Source organism: Phyllostomus discolor, chromosome 1 (genome assembly GCF_004126475.2).
Source record: "Phyllostomus discolor isolate MPI-MPIP mPhyDis1 chromosome 1, mPhyDis1.pri.v3, whole genome shotgun sequence".
Taxonomy (NCBI): Eukaryota; Metazoa; Chordata; class Mammalia; order Chiroptera; family Phyllostomidae; genus Phyllostomus; species Phyllostomus discolor.
In genome coordinates this window covers 2661683-2680093 of record NC_040903.2, presented here as the reverse complement: position 1 = coordinate 2680093, position 18411 = coordinate 2661683, and the positions used below count along the sequence as shown (strand labels likewise).

General features: G+C 65.3%; 1 protein-coding gene across 4 annotated transcripts in view; it reads left to right on the top strand.

Moving 5' to 3' along the window:
- The window catches only part of LOC114492888 (TBC1 domain family member 14), a 69148-nt gene that overhangs the window by 7670 nt on the left and 43067 nt on the right, over nt 1-18411 (top strand). For all 4 annotated transcript variants that reach the window (XM_036018571.1, XM_036018568.1, XM_036018561.1 and 1 more), the window contains exon 2: nt 1556-2294. In XM_036018571.1, coding sequence (XP_035874464.1) covers nt 1573-2294 — 722 coding nt within the window. In that variant the 5' untranslated portion in view covers nt 1556-1572. The remainder of the gene's footprint in view (nt 1-1555; nt 2295-18411) is intronic.

Below are 18411 nucleotides of genomic sequence, written 5' to 3'. Positions count from 1 at the left end.
CGCGGACGGTGAGAGGCGGCCAGGCGCCTGGAAGGGGGCGGGAAGGCTCTGTGCGGAGCTGGATGAACACCCGGGAGGGCGGGAGGGCGTCGTTATCCAAAGGGCCCGGCTGCGGCCCTGCCTCAGAGCCTTCGGGGCTTCCTGTTTGATGGAGGCCGCCGCCCACAGAGCTCTGCGGGGCGTGAGTGCCCCCTCTCCTCTTCCCGCAGGGCTCTCACTCCCCCGAGGCCAAGGGCGGGGTGGGGGGGGGGAGCCGGGGCAGGGGGGACCCGGGAGCCCTATCCTCTCCGGGGCTCGGTGCACAGGTCAGATGAAGATGCACCGCCAGACCCCTTTAGTTTTGACACTTTAAAGGACAGTAGAGGGTGACATCGCTGATGCCAGGGTCCTCAGTCCTCTGGACACCGTGCTGTCCAAACTGCTGCCCCTCCTCCCCACCGCAGCCTTCAGCCAGAGGACGGCAGGCCGGGCCCTGGAGGGTGTGCATGTGTCCGTGTGTGTGTGTGTGTGTGTCACCGGCTGCTTTGACTTCTCAGTCTGTATTGTGGGCCCGTGGTCCATCTTTTTCCCGTGTGGCTTGTCCGTCCCCACTGAGCCAGTCTTCTGACCTGGGCTTTTCTGACTCCGCACGAAGCCGTTCACCCACTAGGTGTGGCCTGCACGGGGGCTCAGCCCCGCAGACCCCAGCCCTGCCCTGAGTGACCGTGTGGTGTCGGCCGGGCCTGGTTCTGAACCTCTGTGCCCGCAAGTTCTCCTGTGGCGAGGGGGTGCTGCGCCTCCCCTCGCGGGCCTGACCGGGCGACGCCGCCTTTGTGGAGGGCCGCTGCCAGCAGGGCTGTGCCCGGGCCCTCTGGCCGCATGGGGCGTGTCTCCTTGATCTTGTTTTAAAAACAACTTGATTGTTTTTAGAAAACCTCACCTGAGGATACGGTTGCTGATTTTAGAGGAAGAAGGGGGCTTGGGGGGGGGGTGAGAAAGGAACACTGATTGTTGTCTCCAGGGACTGAACCCGCAGGCGAGGCACGTGCCCTGACCTGGAGTCAGACCTGCCCATTTCGGGGCACAGGACGCAGCCCCGGCCCTCCGAGCGCCCGGCCCGGGCGGGGCGGTGGGGTGTGCGCGCTGCCTCGGGGCAGGCAGAGCCCCGGCCCGCGTGCGGGTTAGGAGTCCACGTGCTCCCAGCAGAGGTGGCCCGTCTGCACACCACGGAGACCCCCGACTGTGCCTGGCCCGTCCTCCTGCCGCTGCCAGTGCTGCCCTGGAGGCCGCAGGTGTGACCGGTGGGTGGCCACGAGGTGGCGGAGGTGACTATTTTATGTATCTTTGCCCTACGTGTGTCCTTTGCTCGAGTTATCTTCCTGGCACTTGATATCGTAGTAATTCACGCCAGATCTCTGGCTGCTGGCCCCGAACGAACACTTGGGTACGCAGGGCCTCTTTTTCCCGGGATTCCTTCTCCAGGAAGGTGTCGGGCCACTGGAGCTGTGCACCGGTGGAGTGGGGTCGTCCGCCTTCCCCTCCGCGGCCTTAACTCCCGCTGTGCTGTTTCCCCTAGTTTCTCCTCGGACCAAGATGACCGATGGGAGCCTCTCCAGCCCCACGAATGGCGTGGCCCTGATGGGCATCCTGGACGGTCCGCCCGGAACCCACATCCAGAGCCTGCAGTGCGCAAACCTCAAGGCCCCCAGCCCCCTGTCGCCGACCGAGCTCGGGCCCAGGCCGAGCCCCGGGGCGCCGGACCAGCGCAGCCTGCAGTCGGCGGACTCAGGCATCCCCACCCTCGAGATCGGCGACCCCGAACCCGTGGCCTGCGGCGTGCCCCGCGTGAGGAGGAGGCAGCCCGAGGCGGAGACGGCCCCCGAGCGGGCCTGCCAGAGCGCGTGCCCGCTGCCCTCCTGCGCGCCCCCGGCGCCCGCCGGCGCCGAGCGGGGGCCCGGCGTGCGGAAGTCCTCCACGTTCCCCAGGACGGGCTACGACTCGGTGAAGCCGCACAGCCCCGCGGCCAGGGCCCTGAGCCGCAGCGACGATGTTTCCGTGGGCAGCGTGTCCAGCCTCAGCACCGAGCTGTCCGCCACGCTGTCGGTCAGCAACGAGGACATCCTGGACCTGGTGGTCACGAGCAGCTCCAGCGCCATCGTGACCCTGGAGAACGACGACGACGACCCGCAGTTCGCCGACGTCGCCTTGAGCTCCGCCGGGGGGAGCCGGGACCGGCCCCGGCAGGACCGCGCGGACGGAGCTGCGGAGGGGAGTAAACTGAAGCTGCTGGGGCCCTTCGGCCACTTCTTCTCCAGGTAACGCCTGCCGCCTCCGTGCTTCCTGGGGGAGGCGGGCCGTGGGCTGCAGACCGGCTCCGCTGTTCTCGTCGCGCGGGTGTCGCTGCGTGTCCCCCGCCCGCGGAGCAGGCCCCGCCCAGAGCGTGGCCGGGTGCCGCGTGGGCCCGGGCCGTCGGCTGTCGCCCCTGTGTCCCCGGCTCTCGCGCACAGCCTGTCGTCACCTCCTGGCCTCGGACCCGCTGCGGCTGAGGGCGCCTCACAGATGGTCCGTGTCAGCGCCCCAGTGGCCGGCGTCTCCTGCCTTGTTCTCTGCGGGGCCTTCCTGCCGCTGCCCTGCGCGCTCTGGGCCCGCCAGCGGTGCTGAGGAGGCCGGGGACGGGGGGGGGGGGGGGGGGGGGTCGCCCACGCTTCCCACTCCAGCCCCCCACCCCCATAGCTCAGGGCTGGTGTTTCCGGGAGCCCCCGGTCGTGTGCCCCATGCTCCTGCGTGGCTGTGTGCCTGTGTCGTGCCCTGGCCCCGGCCTCACTGCGGAGGTGTGTGCTGTCACGTGTGTCGGGACCAGACCGTGCACCCTGTCCCCAGGCGCCACACCAGGGCTGCGGGGGTCCCCGTGGGGGTGTGTCCCGCAGCATCGGCCCCTTGTCTGTGCTTGTGTGCTGTCGCTCGGCCAGTGTGTGTGTGTCCCAGGCGCGGCCCTCGGTGGGGGCGCAGGTGCCGCAGGCGGCGCCAGTGGTCGCAGGCAGTGACTGTGCTGGGCGTCCAGGCTCGGCGGCGAAGCGGGCACAAGAGTCAGTCGCACGAGCAAACGGGAGGCCCGAACCGCCACCTGCTGTGAGGAGGGCGCGGCCGTGGAGGGGGCGTGCGGGGAGTGTCCAGCGGCCCTGGAGCTCCAGAATCGGGGTCGCTGCAGGGGACCTGGGGGACGGGTGTCCACAGCCCCTCGGGGCTCTCGGCAAGTTTGGGAAACCTCGCTCCAATGAGGGTGGCTGGGAAGCCGCAGCGAGGAGAGAGCTTAGTTGTGGGGTTCCAGAGCCCGTACCCACGCCTGCTGTGCGTCCCTGCGTGGGCGACGGCACCTTGGAGCCGGCGTCCCCTCTCTGAAACAGCGTCGGGGAGCCCTTGCACGCCTGCTGGCGCGTCCGCGTGCCCTCGGCCTCGCCGCCCTGGCCGCCGCGCCGTGGGCGTGGGAAGGCCTTCTCCCCGTGCCCCTGGGGAGCAGGTGGCCCGGGCGGAGCGGGCCTCGCCCCGCGGTGGTTCCCTCCCGGCCTGTGGTGGGGCCTCTTCTCCTGCGCGAGGGGCCCCGTCCACTCCCGCGGGCCTTCCCTACGGCCCCTGGCTCTGGAACGTCCCTCCTGCTTCGTGCGCCAGAAGTCAGACGTCTCCTCTTTGTTGTAGCCCTCTTCTCGGTGGCGGTGACACTGTTGCGAGCCATCGTTGAGTTCCTCTGGGGGCCAGTGGCAGTAATGACAAACGAGTCAAATATGTGGTATCACAGGCCAAGTCTAGTGAGTTTCTTGTCTCAGGATCTTAAAGTGTTAGAGAAGGATTTTTTTCCTCTAAATATTTTACTTATTTTTAGAGAGCGGGAGGGAGAGAATGAGAAGGAGAGAAACACTGATGTGCCAGAGAAATATCAGTCGGTTGCCTCTCACACGCCCCCAACTGGGGACCTGGCCCACAGCCCAGGCATGTGCCCTGACCTGGGATCGAACCAGCGACCTTTTGGTTCGCAGGCCGGGACTCAGTCCACTGAGCCACCCCAGCCAGGATCAGAGTTTCAATCTAGAATTCCTTTGAAGGGGAAAGGGCTTTGTGCCAAAAACGTTTGGAACCTACTACACATTTTATGGGTGAATGACAGGGGTGTCACAGCGAGGGCCTGGTGCTCGGAGGACTGCAGGCTGTGCGAGTTTTTGTGGGGGCAGGTCTCTGGGGGCCCCAGCCAGGCCTCTGAGTCACCCTGCTTCTCCGCTTCACCCCCCGAGCCCAGGGGACTCTCGCCACCCCGGAGCCTCTGTCCCCAGCTCACCGGGCCTGGTGCTGGGGGGTAGGAGGCAGCGTGGGAGTCTTTGGGGTTTGGAGGGGCTCCACCCGCAGGGTCCCCCTGGTTGCCTCGAATGAGAATCCGTCTACCAAGACAGGATCTGCTGGGGGAGGAAGGGTGGCCGATCTCTCAAAGCAGAAGGGCCGGGAGCCTGTTCCTCACTGGGCTTTCATTGGGTTCGTTTGCACAGGAACGCAGGTGAAGCTCATCAGTCAGTGTCAGGCAGTGAGGACGGAACATGGATAACGTACACAGAACTACTGGGGCCTATTCTGAGTCGGGGTCAGTTAGCTAAAGGGCCACAAAACTGTGGGGAACAGTCTTTTCCTGCTCAGACTGTTACAGAACAAACAAGGGGGGCCTGGGACGATATAAAGAAGTCCCCGGGTCCGTTATGTCCGCCGCCAGAGGAAAGACGTCTCTCCATGCCAGAGATTTGTGAAAAGGAAAGGAAATGTTTATTTAATGCTATACAGACTTAAAGCAGGGACCTAATGTCTTCCCTAAAGTCCCTAAAAACACCCACAAACAGACACAGTCCTTCCTTCCTTCCCCCTTTGCCCAGTCCAGAGTACCGTATCTCCTAAAGCTGCGGGGGTCCCTCCTCTGGCAAAGGCACGTGGTCCTCTCTCCCCGGACCACGGGAGTCCCCACTCTGCCAGAGCCGTGTGGTTCTCCCTCTCAAGGCTGTGAGAGCCTTCACTCTGCTAAAGCTGTGTGGTTCTCCCCCCTTCAGGGCTGCCCATGGTTCTCCTCCTCCAATGGCTGCCGAGTCTCAGTTTAAATCCCGGCGCCGATCTTCCTCTGCAGCCCCATTTCCGGCTCCTCTCACAATTGGCTCCAGCTGCCAGGTCCTGGGCAGGTGTGTGGCCCTGTGGTGTGGAGCCAATTAGGCTCCCCTCTTGGCTGCACCCTGTTACAAGACCCTTATCAGTTAATTGAGAGCACTCTAAACAAAGCAGGTTTCAGAGGATTTTACATATTCTTTCTTAGGTCTGATCATCCGGGGAACCCGCCCTTTCCTGCCCAGGGCTGCACCGCCCTCTGTCACTGTCTCAGGCTTTAGTCAGGCGGGGGAAGTGAGGCAGCCAAGGGATTAGGAGATTTTCTCGCAGACAGAGTGAGGACTCAGGCTATGTCGAAGCTGAGGGGGCGAGGGTCCATCACCCCCTTTTGCTTAGCCCCCCAAGTCCTTCCTTGGGGCCTCCCTGTGATTGTGCCTGTCTTAGGTCGTTCCCCCCCTTGGGGGAATCTTACCCGTCATTGGCTAACCGACCAAGCATTGGGGGCCAGGCAGGGCTAAGTAAAAGGGGCAGAGGCTCCTGCCAGGGAAATAAACCTTGTCTCCTAAGTGGCTTATGGTCCAAGGTCATTCCCTCCTCCTTAGCCCTGGGGGGGGGGGGGGTGGTTACAGCTCCTGAAACCAGGCAGGGCGGTTCCCAACAGTGGGGACAGGGGGCTTGTCAAGGAGTAAGGGCATGGAGGTGGTGAGGGCCCCAGTGGCCGAGGGAGCAGGCCTGTGGGTGACGGCGGTGGCGGCTTCCTGCCCTGCCGCACGCTGACTCCCGTCGTCCCAGGGGCAGCACCGACATGGCGGCTCCCCGGGGCACCAGCTCAGGGGGCCTGTCCTGGGGGCCCGTGCGGAGCCCTTGCAGCCTTCTTGAAACCATCCACTTCCTTAAGTCAAGTCCCTCCCTGCTTAAAATTCCTGGAGTGGTGTCTGCACCCTGTGCTGAGTGCTGGTGGGTGTGGGTGCGCACCGCCTGTGCCGCCTGGGTGAGCGGGGGGGCCTGGGGGAGGCAGTGAGTGGGGGGGCTGGGTGGGGCAGTGAGCGGGGGGGTCTGGGGGAGGCAGTGAGCGGGGGGGCCGGGTGGGGCAGTGAGTGGGGGGGTCTGGGGGAGGCAGTGAGCGGGGGGCCGGGTGGGGCAGTGAGTGGGGGGGTCTGGGGGAGGCAGTGAGTGGGGGGTCTGGGGGAGGCAGCGAGTGGGGGGTCTGGGGGAGGCAGTGAGTGGGGGGGCTGGGTGGGGCAGTGAGTGGGGGGGTCTGGGGGAGGCAGCGAGTGGGGGGTCTGGGGGAGGCAGTGAGTGGGGGGCTGGGTGGGGCAGTGAGTGGGGGGGTCTGGGGGAGGCAGTGAGCGGGGGGCCCGGGAGCTCGCAGGGGTGCAGAAGTGGTGCAGGGCTCGGGTCTTTGGGCCTCAGTGTCTCGTCTAGCAAACAGAAGTCAGTTCCCGCGTCAGAGTGTTGTTGGGGTTCCGTGGTGGGGGGGAGGTGCCGTGAGTGTGCGGCCCTGAGCACGTGGCGGACCTGCTGCTGTTTACCCTGTTGTTACTGTTTTGCCCGGCTGACTGGTTTTCTGCTGCTGTGACCATTTCAGAATCAGCGTCAGTGAACTGAGGTGTAACAGCGAACTGTGACTTTTCTACAGAATCTGCTTGCTAAGGCCCCTGGAGACTTTGGGCTGCACGGGGGGCGGGGGGGGCGGGCAGGGCGCGCTGCTGAGTATCTGAGCTGCTGGGGGTGGGCGCGCCGCCCTGGTACCTGAGGGGGGGAGCGCTGGCCGCTGCTCCCTTGGCCTGGCTGTGGGCTGGCCTGTGGTCTCAGACCCGGCAGGCACCCTGCCGCCCTGGGGCTTGTGTCCGTGTTTGCAGAGTGAGCGCGGGACCCCTCTTTACAGGGCCGTGAAAACGAGGAGCCGCCGGGTCCGGGGCTACACGCCAGTCCCTCTCGGCAACGGGAACTGTCTGGACGAGGGGGGCTGTGCCCCAGCTGCCTGAAGGGGCTCGGCGCCACCTCCTGAGCGGCTCCCCCCCGAGTGGGCGAGTGGGCAGTAGCCGCCCTGTTGGGAGCGGCACTGGGCCTTCCTCTCCCTGAGTCTTTCACAGCCCCTCCAGCAGAGACTGGCCGCGCCCTGCAGGCGGCTCAGGGGGCTAACGCGCAGGTCCGAGGGGCAGACAGAGCTGCGGCCAGAACACTCGCTTGTCCGGCTCCAGGGTCCGATTCCCCAGGCCTTCCCGCGGGAGCCGCTCCGCTGCCTCTGCACCCCGTGCTGGGGGCAGAGCCAGGGCTGGGGCTGGGGGAGCAGACGGGCCACGGGTGGGTGCAGAGCCCCTCTCGTCTCAGCTCTTCTGCAGGCCCGTGGCCCTGGAGCTGACAGGTCCTCTGCAAGGGGGGGGGGCTAGAGGTGTGCGGGGGCCCCGAACCGGGGCAGGGAGGTCAGCACTGGGCTCCCCCTCAGGGCATCCCCCCCCCCCCCCGCCCCGAGGCACCTGGAATTGTGAGGCTGAGGCCGGGGCCACTCTGAGGTGTAAGGCCTGCTGCCTGCGAGGTCTGGTTGGCCTTCCCGCCGGCCACAAGGGCGGGGTGGGCTGGCGGGGGTGGAGGACAGCGGCGGGGCGGTGGCGCAGCGAGTGGGAGGCCCGGAGCAGACGGAAGCAGGACGGATTTAGCGAGCAAGGAGACGAGCGGAGGGGGCGGCCGCCATTGTCCCCGACTGAGGGCCGCGAGCTGCGTCAGTTACCCGGAGTTCTGTCCTTCCGGCTCCGTTCGGGCGTCCACCCAGGCACACGCTGACCCTGGCTCCCCTGAGCCCGCCTGGGTCTCCCCACCCTGGGGTCTCCCCTCCCTCGGGCCTCCCCTCCCTCCGCTGTGAAGTCGGGTGCTGGGAGACTTCCAGCCGCTGACCCCTGTGGTCATGGAACGCCGGCCTGGCCTCCCCAGCCGCGAGCTGCACCGCTGGGCTCCTACCAGCCGCGCTCTCAGCGCTGGGAGGTCGCCGGCGACCTTGACCGGAGATGTGTCTCTGACTCCGGGTGAGCTTCCCTTGGAGGTTGTCCTTTGCGTTTGGAGCGGGGGCAGCAGGCGGTGTCCCCCTGCAGGTGCGGCTGACAGGAGCCACGGGAAGCCAGCTGTCTGCGTGCTGGACCCAGGCGGGAGGTCGTCTGGCTGCCACCACGGGCACTGCTGGGGAGCCCGCCGTGGCCGTGCGGCTGTGCTCAGGCGGAGCGGCCGGGCGCGTGGGGCCCCACTGCCCCGCACTGCGCTGCAGGTCACGGGCGTCATCACGCAGAGTGCCCGCGGTGGGCAGCACTGTGCCAGGTCCTCAGTGTCTCTCGTCGTGCGTCCTTTTAGGAAACACACGCCGAGCCTCTGCCACACGCCCGGGAGCCCTCACCTGTGAATGAGGCCAAGGCCTTGCCCTCGAGGAGCTCGGGGTGGACCGGGAGGGGGCTGATGGTGACCGCACGGAAGAGCGAGGGAGCGAGGGAGGGAGGGAGCGAGGGAGGGAGGGAGCGGCATGTGCACGCTGGGCGTTAGAGGTGCTGTGGGGGAGGAGGCGCAGAGGCAGCGGCCAGGCAGCCCAGCTGGTCGGGGCTGCCCGCCGGGCAGTGCCCGTGGGGTCAGTGAGGAGGCGGGACTCGGGCACAGACCTGGAAGGGAAGGGAAGAGTCTGGAAGCAGGTGCCTGGGAGGAGGGCTGCTCAGGTGAGGGGGCGCAGGCAGGCCCGGCGCCGCAGAGGGAGGCCAGCAGCTGAGTGATGCCGAGTGCTCGACGGGGGCAGGGACGCCGGGGGCCAGCGGCCGGGCCGTGGGGCCACAGGCCGTCCACTGGGGGGTGCTGGCCGGGCTCGCGGCGTGGAGCGGTGGAGCTGTGCTGCCCGTCCCCTGATGCGGACGAAGAGCCACCAGCACAGCGGCTTCCGGCGGCGCCCCTGGCTCCATGTGCGCGCTGGCCTTTCTCAGGACCATCCGGGAGGGAACCAGACCGCCGGCGGCTGTGGCCTCAGGGGGAGGCTGGGCCGGGGGAGTGGCTGCCTCCGTGCCCGTCCTGGTGGTCGGCCGGCCACAGTGCCCTGTGGTGACGGGACACAGTCCTCAGACCCCATCCCCCCACCGTGAGCGGGGCCACTCTCCGCTCCGGGAGGCCTCTCACGGTCCTCGCCGTGCGCCCTCCGTCTGCGGAGCTGGCAATGGAGGACGTCCCCGGTGTGAAGCTCTTCTCACACTTGGAACCCCTTTTCTGCAGGAAGAGCCTCGTTGTCTGAAGGGCTCGCTGCCGAGGGGAGGCCCCTGGGAACCATCTCCCCTAGAGTGACCGGTGCCATGAGACAGGACCTGACCCTGGGTGGCCGTCACATTCCTGTGCTGGAGACGGGGGTCTCCCCAGGGCGTGACCCCAGGGGCAGGGGTGCGGTGGGCCGTGCTGGGGCTCCGCCTCCCGTGAGAGCGTTGGCTGCACCTCATCTTGGCAGCAGCGCGGCCGCGGTGGCCGCGAGGTGCTGGGCAGGGGAGGGGCTGCCCCGCGCGGTCGCCGCGGGGACGGGGGAAGCAGCTGTGGCGTGAGGCGTGCACTTGGGGTGTGGAGCGGAGCAAGGCGTCCAAGAAGAGGCTGGGGTCTGGGCCGGAACCTGCGGAAGGGGAGAGCGGTGCAGACAGGTGTGGGAGGGAAGGCGGGGCGCTCCGCTGTCTGAGGCAGCTGAGTCACCTCGGGAAGGCGGCGGGGTGGGCAGGGCCTGGCCTCGGGGAGCGGGGTCTGGGCGGGACGCAGCAGCTGCGTGTGGCTGGCATCGTGGGGGGTCTGGGAGCAGGTGAGGTCACCACAGACGTGGGTGGTCAGAGGACAGTGCCCAGGAGTGTGCGGCCGCGGCGCCGAGCGGCCTGAGAGGGGGGACCCCAGGGAGACCAAGGGGGGCAGCAGTCACTTGGGCAGAGGGTGCGGAGGGGTCAGGGAAGAGGGGACTGAGAAGTGGCCGTGTGGAGAAAGCAGGTCACCGGGGACTTTGCGGTGCGGGTGGAGGGAGAGCTGGGGAGGAGGTGAGGGGGCAGGAGTGGGGGCAGGAGCGGGTGGGAAGGGCGCGCAGACAGCCCTGGGGCGGGCGTGCTGCCGGGGGCCAGAGAAGGAAGGGAGCAGGGAGCAGTGGGAGGCTCTCCCGGCTCCGAGGCTGGGGCCATGTGTGTGTGTGTGTGTGTGTGTGTGTGTGTGTGTGTGTGTCTCTGTGTCTGCCTGCTCTCGGGACAGCCCCGCGGGAGAGCAGAAGCTGTGTCCGCAAGGGGAGTGCGTTCTGGAGCGCCCCCCCCCCCCGACCCCGTGAGTTGCATCCAGTGGAGTGGGGCCTGGCTTCCACACGGGGGGCGCCTAGGTCAGCAGGTGGGTGGCGTGGGGGCTGGGGTGGGCGGCCACGGGAGGGTGGGGAGCCTGTCTCCAGTGCCCCAGGCTGTTTGCTGTGTTAACGCTGCTTCCCTGTTTGTGTGAAGACAGATTTTTTTATCTCAACATACTTTTTTTGTCCTCACCCGAGAACAGGCTGCTAGTTTCAGAGAGAGGGGAAGGGAGGGGGAGCGAGAGGGAGAGAAACACCGATGGGTTGCCTCTCGGGTGCACCTGGACTCAGGACTGAACCCGCAGCCCAGCATGTGCCCTGACCGGGGATCGAACCTGCAACTTCTTGGTTTGCAGGACAGTGCCCAACCACCTGAGCCACACTGGCCGGGCTCAATGTACCTTTTTTTTTTTTAATGAACTGGATTATTTTAGAGCAGTTTCACATTCACAGCACAATTAGGCAGGAAGCCCGGGCTTTTCTGTGTCCCCTCGGCCCCCACGTACGCAGAGCGGGCCCCCCCCCCCCCCCCCCCGTCAGCATTCCCCTCCAGAGGGGCGCCTGCGATGTCACCGTGTCCCTCCCGGTGCTGGGCGCCCTGCGGTTTGCACAGGTGTCGCCGTGACGCGTCTGCGCCATCATGGACTCAGGCGGAGTGGTTCGCCCTGACATGCCCTGCGCCCTGCCCGCCCCCAGCCCCCGCACCTGACTTCCCCGTCTCCTCAGTTCTGTCTCCTCGGGGCGTCGCTGGTGGGAGTCCAGCTGTGGGCAGCCCTGGCCGATGGCCTCTGTCGCTTAGTGGTACGCGTCACGTTTCTTCCAGGTCCTCTTCCGGCTGGACGGCTCTCCACTCTCCGGGTGGCCGCGGCCTGTGGGCTCGCCCGCCCGCCCGCCAGAGGGCGCCTGGCTCCCAGGGGCGGGTGTGAGTCCCTGGCTCCTGCGGGCGGGCACCGAGGAGCCTGGTTGCTGGGTGGAGTGGCAAGAGTATGGTCAGTTTGGTTTAGGTTTTCTTTTGTTTTTTTATTGGAGGTGAGGTGGATTGAGGGATTTCTTGTTCCACTTACTCATGCATTCACCGGCTGATTCCTGTATGTGTCCTGACCAGGGATTGAACCCACAGCCTTGGCGTACCGGGGGGACGCTCTGACCCCAACCAGCTGAGCTGCCCGGCCAGGGCCGCGTGTTCCGTTTGGTGAGAAGCCAGCACAGTGCCTTCCGAGGTCCCCGAAGGCCGGGGCGGGGGCTGTCTGCACGGTGGCCGGTGCCCTCGAGCACCTGCCTCGGTGTCCGGGACGCTGGGTGCTGTGGCGGCGGGGAGCCTGCTCCGCTCAGCGGTGTGTTCCCCGGGGGCTGGACTCGGTGGGCGTTCGGAGAGGGCGCTCGCGGCGCCAAGATGCGAGTCCCTGTGCCGCCCTTCCAGCCGGCCCCCCCCCCCCCCCCCCAGGGCAGGGAGCTGCTTTCTCCTCCCAAACCTCGGTCTCCTCGTCTCCGAAACGGCAGTGACGGGCGGTCAGGGCTGTGTTGTTCCCCCCCACCACCCCCATGTTTCCCTGGGGCCCCCCTGCGGCGGGGCTGAGGGAGTGGGGAGCCGGAGGCCGGCCAAACGCCGGCGGGGGCGGGTGCGGACTGGCGCGGAGGCCAGCGGCAGGACAGGGGAGGCCGAGACGGAAAGGGTTGGGTCAGCCCTGCGGGGCGAGCGCGTTGCGTCTGACTGGGTCGGAGCTGGCCCCGCCGGCCGCCCTGTGGCCTGGCCGGTGCTCCCCCAGGAGCCGGGCTTCAGGCCGCGGGAGCTGCTCTGCACCCTAGCCGGGCTCCACGAGCCCGTCCTCCCTGGGGCGGCTCAGGGCAGCTCTCTGATTCGGGAAAAGACACCTTGGACGTTCAGCCCCCCTTGGCGCTGGGAGCTGACAGTGAGGTTCCGCTTGCCCCCAGGTGGGGAGGTTGGGGGGTGGGGACCGTCCCTGTGGAGGCAGTGACGTGCAGGAGGGGCAGGGACGAACCGGGAAGGACCTGCGTGTCGAGGCGGCTGTCCCGCTCCCGCTCGCCAGCCGGGCTGTGCTCCGGGCGAGCCCCTCTCTCCACGGCAGCGCCTGCGCCTGGCTCCGGGGAGGCGCCCCAGTCCTTGGACGCGTCCCAGCTGCAGGAAGGTCACTTGGGGGCCGGGGGAAGGAGACTGCACATGTTCTCTGAGGGTTCCTTTGCCCCCGAGTTCCCTGTGTCGGGAAGGCAGGTGCGCCCCTACTTCACGGGACGCCTCGGTTCCCACGCCCAGCAGCCCTGCCAGCCTGCGTGGCTCAGCCCTTGGTGTGCTGGTGGCAGCCTGGTGGGGGTCCAGGGCGGCATGCAGGTGCTCTGCGGGTGCCCAGGAGCCAGCTGGGCCCTGAGAGACCCGCGGGCAGGGCCGTCCCTGCAAGCAGCTCTGGGCTCCCAGCTGCCGCCCCTGGGGCGTCCCCGCCTTCCCTCTGTCCCTCCTTGGGGACGTGCCCGCGGACGGCGAACGGCCGCGCCGGCTCCCAGGCTGCTTGGGCTGCTCCCGGGTGGCTGCCCGTGTGGGCTGCGGGCCCGACGCTCTGCCGTGGCCGGCACCAGACTCTCCCGGCCGCCTGTGTTTCCGCGTGCGCCCACGTCACGCGTGTGCCTGGGTTGCCACATCGGCCGGTTCCTGTTTCTGTGAGTGAGCTGGGCTCGTAGCTGAGTGTTGTTTCGATTCCAGTTTTGCTGAGTCTCTGTTGTGGACACTTGCGGTTGATTTCGGGATTCCTATAAGGTTCTGGACGGGGAGGAGCGATGAGTCACCCACGTTTGCCTAATCGCTGTTCGCACACGGCAGCCGGTTTTCCTGTTAGTTCCCCTCTGCTGCCAGCGGGAGCTGCTCGGGGCCGGGCTCCGTGGGCACGGCGTCACGGGGAACAATAGGTGTTTGCAGGAGTTTGGAGATCTCCTGCTAGCCTTCAGGTTCCAGAGTTGGGTGTCACACGCGTTTCCTACTGGGAGGGGAGGCACGGGGGGAGAGGGAGGTGCAGGGGCTGCGGGCTCAGCCCCCAGAGCCCTTCAGAGACGGGAGGGAGCCTGGAGGAGGAGGAGGAGGAAGAGGAGGAGGAGGAAGAAGAGGGTAAGGGCCGGTCAGACGGGGAAAAACGCTTCCTGGGTCAGCCCTTGCCTGATGAGCACCTGGCTGCACCTGTCGGTGTTCTCCTGGAACGAGCAGCTTCGTTCCCTTGAAGATTCCTTTGAGATCAGTTAGCTTTAAAGCAGACAACACTGAGTGGTGTAGTTTGTGGAGAAAACTGGCAAATATATGTTTACTTAGGTGACTGCTCGTAGCTGTAGCAAACTTGAATAGACTAATGGCTCAGAGGCGGTGGAAGTGTATTTCCCAGGTTCCCTCGTCTCCTGGCTCCGGTGGTTCCAGCCGGAGGCGCCGGCTCCCCTGTGTCAAGCCAAGAAGGGGGAAGCGCCCCGGCACCCGGGGTGGTGGCGTGGGGGCCCGGACACGGCAGAGGCGCACATCCCTGCACCTCGCGCCCCTGGCTGGAGCGCAGCCCTGCGGCCACACCTGCTGGCCAGGGAGGCTGGGAAGCCGGTGCTGGGACAGTGCCAGGGGGGTTGGGGAGGAGCTGGGAGTGTTGCCCATTTCTTGGGGTCGTTTTTCTCAGTCCCCCTTCCCTTCCCAACTTCTTCGTGGGAATTCAGTGCCTGGAGTCGGCCAGTTGAATATTTCGCCACTCCGCTGCCTGGACGGAAGTCCTCACCACCTGCAGGATGACCTCCAACTCCTTGGCATGGTGAGAGGGGTGTTCTGGGCCTAGCCCCTGCCGCCTCTGAGGACCCCAGCCCCCGTTCTGTGCTGCGGCCACAGCCGCCGAACTCGCCCGAGCCCTCCGGAGCAGCCGTCTCCTGTGCGCAGTCTGCTGTCCCCGCCCGGCGAGCTCCTGTCGTCCTCCGGGACTCAGCCGGAGTGACACCTCCTCCAGGAAGCCCTCTCTGACCGCCCTCGCCCCTTTCAGAACTCTCGTTTGGACCCCACGGCCTCTGGACTGTGTTTGGAACCGTGCCGCCCCCTCCCCACCCCGTGGACTGGGAGCGTCCTGGGGTAGGACCCTGTGTTATTCACTGTCTGTCTCCTGCCAGTGCGGGCGCTTAGTGGGTGTTCGCTAAATAGCCTTGAGTGAGGGAGGAGTATGCTGTAAAGCTAAAAAAGTGGTAGATCTGGTACGCTTAACCGTCAAAATCAAAACATTTTCCTTTTATGTTATTGTTCTAGATTTTGGGAGAAGACCCACTCCCTGCCCCCCGCCCCCCAACATTTAGTCTCCCTTCTTGGGTCCCAAGGCCGTGTGGGTTTCAGATTGCCGGTGTGGCATCTGCACCTGTGGTGTCTGTAAAGCTGGCATGCTCTTACGAGATTCTGCTTTTTAAATGATGAACCTTTGTAAATATGTTTTCTTAAAGGTTCTTTTTGTTTAAATATATGAGGTCTGTCTGGATAAGAATCCAACCATTGCTAATATTAACAAGAACGGTTTGCACAACATTCCCGGGTTCAATGTGCTCAACGTGCCCGGGTTCCGCACGCACGTCTTTCACTCCCAGCGCGGCGGGCGCCTCTCCTGCGCAGCCTCCCTGGCGGCCCCGGGGCAGAGGCGCCTCCGCACAGCACGCTGCTCCTGGGGCCTGCTCTCCGCAGCCTCGCTCCAGTGCGGTTTTGCTTTGTGTGTCTGCGCTCCCCGTGAGCCCCCCAAGGGCAGAGCCGGGGTCTTGGTCGCCCCGATCCCCAGATGCTGTTCTTGAGTGGCCCTGCAACGTCGGCGGAGCGTGGCGGGGTTCTGCGCGCCTGGGGCGCGGTGTAACCTGGCAGCCAAGGAGAGTGGACTGGAACGTGCATGTGTGAACAATGACAACTTCACTGTACTAGTCAGTGGGGGCGGTAGATGCTATTGAGTGAGCATGTGTACTGTGTGGTTGTTGCATTCGAAATGCTTGAGCGAGTTGAACAAAGAGCCTGCATCAGATTTTGCATTAAGCTTGAACATTCCTCTGTGGAAACTATTCAGATGGTTCAGAAGGCCGCAGCTGTGGGCAGCTGGTGATTGGCAGCTTCATCACGACAATGCAACTGCACAAGCATCACATCTCGTGTAGAGGTTTTTGGCGAGACATCAAATCACCCAGGTGACTTGGCCCCTACAGCCCAGATTTGGCGCCCTGTGGCTTCTGGCTTTTCCCACTAAAATCACCTTTGAGAAGGAAGAGATTTCAGACCGTCAGTGAGATCCAGGAAAATAAGACGGGCAGCGGATGGCGGCTAGGGGAACTGTGTGAGGTCCCAAGGGGCCTGCTTTGAAGAGGCCTGAGGCGTCATTGTTCCATATACAGTGTTTCTGGTATCTTTTTCAGTAAATGTTTCTGGTTTTTTTTTTTTTTCTTTTTTATTGCATGGATGGATACTTTGTAGGCAGACCTCATATGCAGGAGAATTTTGGCTTTTCGTGTTCATCATTCCATTTTTCCTCTTTCCACGTTTATATTTACTACTGATTTTTCCTTTTCCCTGTATTTCCATACTGACTTTCTGTGGATTTTAAACATAAAAATGCGTCTGTTTCTACTGCTTGATATCTCGTTTTTTACTCGTAGGAAACATTTCCCCACACAATCGAGAATGTATCCGTGTGTTAGTGACTTTGTGACACTCTGTCTTTCGAGCCGTTCAGTTGTCTGACGACAGAGGAGGGGTTTCTGCCCTGCCGTCTGGCGGCCACGTGCGTGCTGCCTCCCAGACGGTTTCCTGGGCAGGACCCCGGAGTGCCGCCCTCTCACGGCCGCAGCCCCGACCCCTGGTCACCCCTCTCCCGAGCTGGTGACCGTGCCCCCCAGGAGCCCCCTGCCCTCCGCGCAGTGAAAAGTCCAGTCTCTGCCGTCCGAATGAGGACTCCCAGCGGGGGCCGACGGACTGTCAGAACTGGCCGTGGCCCTGGCCCCGGCCCCGGCCCCGGGGCGCTGTCCGGCGGAGCCGGGCAGGCGTTGTCCTCGCAGGCCCTGCGGCCCGCAGCCCACAGCCCGGCCTTTGGTGTTCTCCCCTCCTGCTCCCCAGCCCCTGCCTTGGCTCCCGGGACCGACGGTCAGCCCCGCAGCGGCAGGTCGCCCGTCCCCGCCTTCCCCCTGCCCTGGGAGCCTCGGCCCGGGCTCCGCACGCACGTCTTTCACTCCCAGCGCGGCGGGCGCCTCTCCTGCGCAGCCTCCCTGGCGGCCCCGGGGCAGAGGCGCCTCCGCACAGCACGCTGCTCCTGGGGCCTGCTCTCCGCAGCCTGCTCCGGTGCGGTTTTGCTTTGTGTGTCTGCGCTCCCCGTGAGCCCCCCAAGGGCAGAGCCGGGGTCTTGGTCGCCCCGATCCCCAGATGCTGTTCTTGAGTGGCCCTGCAACGTCGGTGGAGCGTGGCGGGGTTCTGTGCGCCTGGGGCGCAGTGGGACCCGGTTCCGGGAGCCGCAGGCGGGAGTGGTGTCTGCAAGTCTGCCTGGGCAGGCCCTGGGCGCCTCGCTCCGGGCTGGGCGTCTTCCCCGTGGGAGAGGACGGGGTCTGCCGGGCCCGGGGGCAGGGCCCAGGCGTGCTGTGGCGGAGGGAGAGGGTGTGCTCTGGAAGATCCCTGGCGCAGGGATTGGCACGCGGCCGGGACCACTGGAAACTGGGGATTGGACGGTAACTAGAAGAGCTTACATCTCAAGGCAGGCGGTCCCAGGTTTTTTTGTTTCTTTTTTTAAAGATTTTATTTATTTATTTTTAGAGAGAGGGGAAGGGAGGGAGGGAGAAAGGAGGAGTGAAACATAATGTGTGGTTGCGTCTCATGCACCCCCCACTGGGAACCCGGCCCACAGCCCAGGCATGTGCCCCGACTGGGAATCGAACTGGTGATCCTGTGGTTCACAGGCCAGCACTCAGTCCACTGAGCCACACCAGCCAGGGCACAGGGTTTTTTTTGTTTGTTTGCTTTAGTTAGTAGAGTTGTCCGTAGTCTAAAGTGAAATCTAAAAGGTTGTGATTCACTGTTCCTGGAAACTGCTGGGACTGAGCTCATCGTCAGTCCACGTGGATTAGAGCTTCAGTTAAAGAAACGCGAGAACACGGCAAGGGACACACGTTTATTGGTTAGGGACAAAGCACTCAGCCCTACCGGCACAGAAGAATTGTCCAGGACACCTAAAAAAAAAAAAAAACTGACGTCTAGGCCCCATCAGGACCTTGGAGATCAGTTTTCATCGCTTTGGGGTGAGACCAGGATGTTAGGGTTTTTAAAAATTTCCCCAGGTGATGTGAGCTTGCGGCCGGGATGCAGAACCACTGGTGGGAAGCGTGGCCTGAAGTCCACAGCCCAGCCCTTCAGTGTGCGGTGTGGCCTTGGGCAAGGCCGCCTCTCCAAGACGAGGAGAGCCGCACGCGGGCACCCTGGGGCAGGCGCCTGTGCCTGGTCGTCGGTGCGAGTGTCCCCTGTGCCCGGGGCGGAGGCGGTGCCCGGCGTGCTGCGTGTGCGGGGTGAACGTGGCGCGCTGTGAGCGGCGTGGGGGTTGGACGGGACGAGACGCTGGGCCCCGGACGACGCGCACACCGCCCTAGCGTGGCCAGCGAGCACGCGCAGCACCTGGGTGCGGCGATGGCGAGGTGCCCCTGCGGCCCGGCACAGAGCCGAGGGCCCGTGTCTCACCCCCGAGGACAGCCTCTGTCCCTCGGTCAGGCCCCGTCCCGCCAGCTTCCCGGAACCCACAGGGGGCCGCTGCCCCATCCGAGCGGGGGTGGGGCCGCGGTGCTCCCGACCGCCAGCCAGCGGCCCTCCTTCCTCTGCCCTCTCAGTGCCCGCTGGAGATTCAGAGTGAAGCTGCATCTGTCTGTACGAAGCCAAGCCTGCGCCCGGCCTTCGCTCTTCCTGTGGAAGCCTGGGCTGGCGCCAGAGGGGGCACCGCGGGTCACTGTCTCGTCCCCGTACGTGCTCCAGTGCCGGAGGG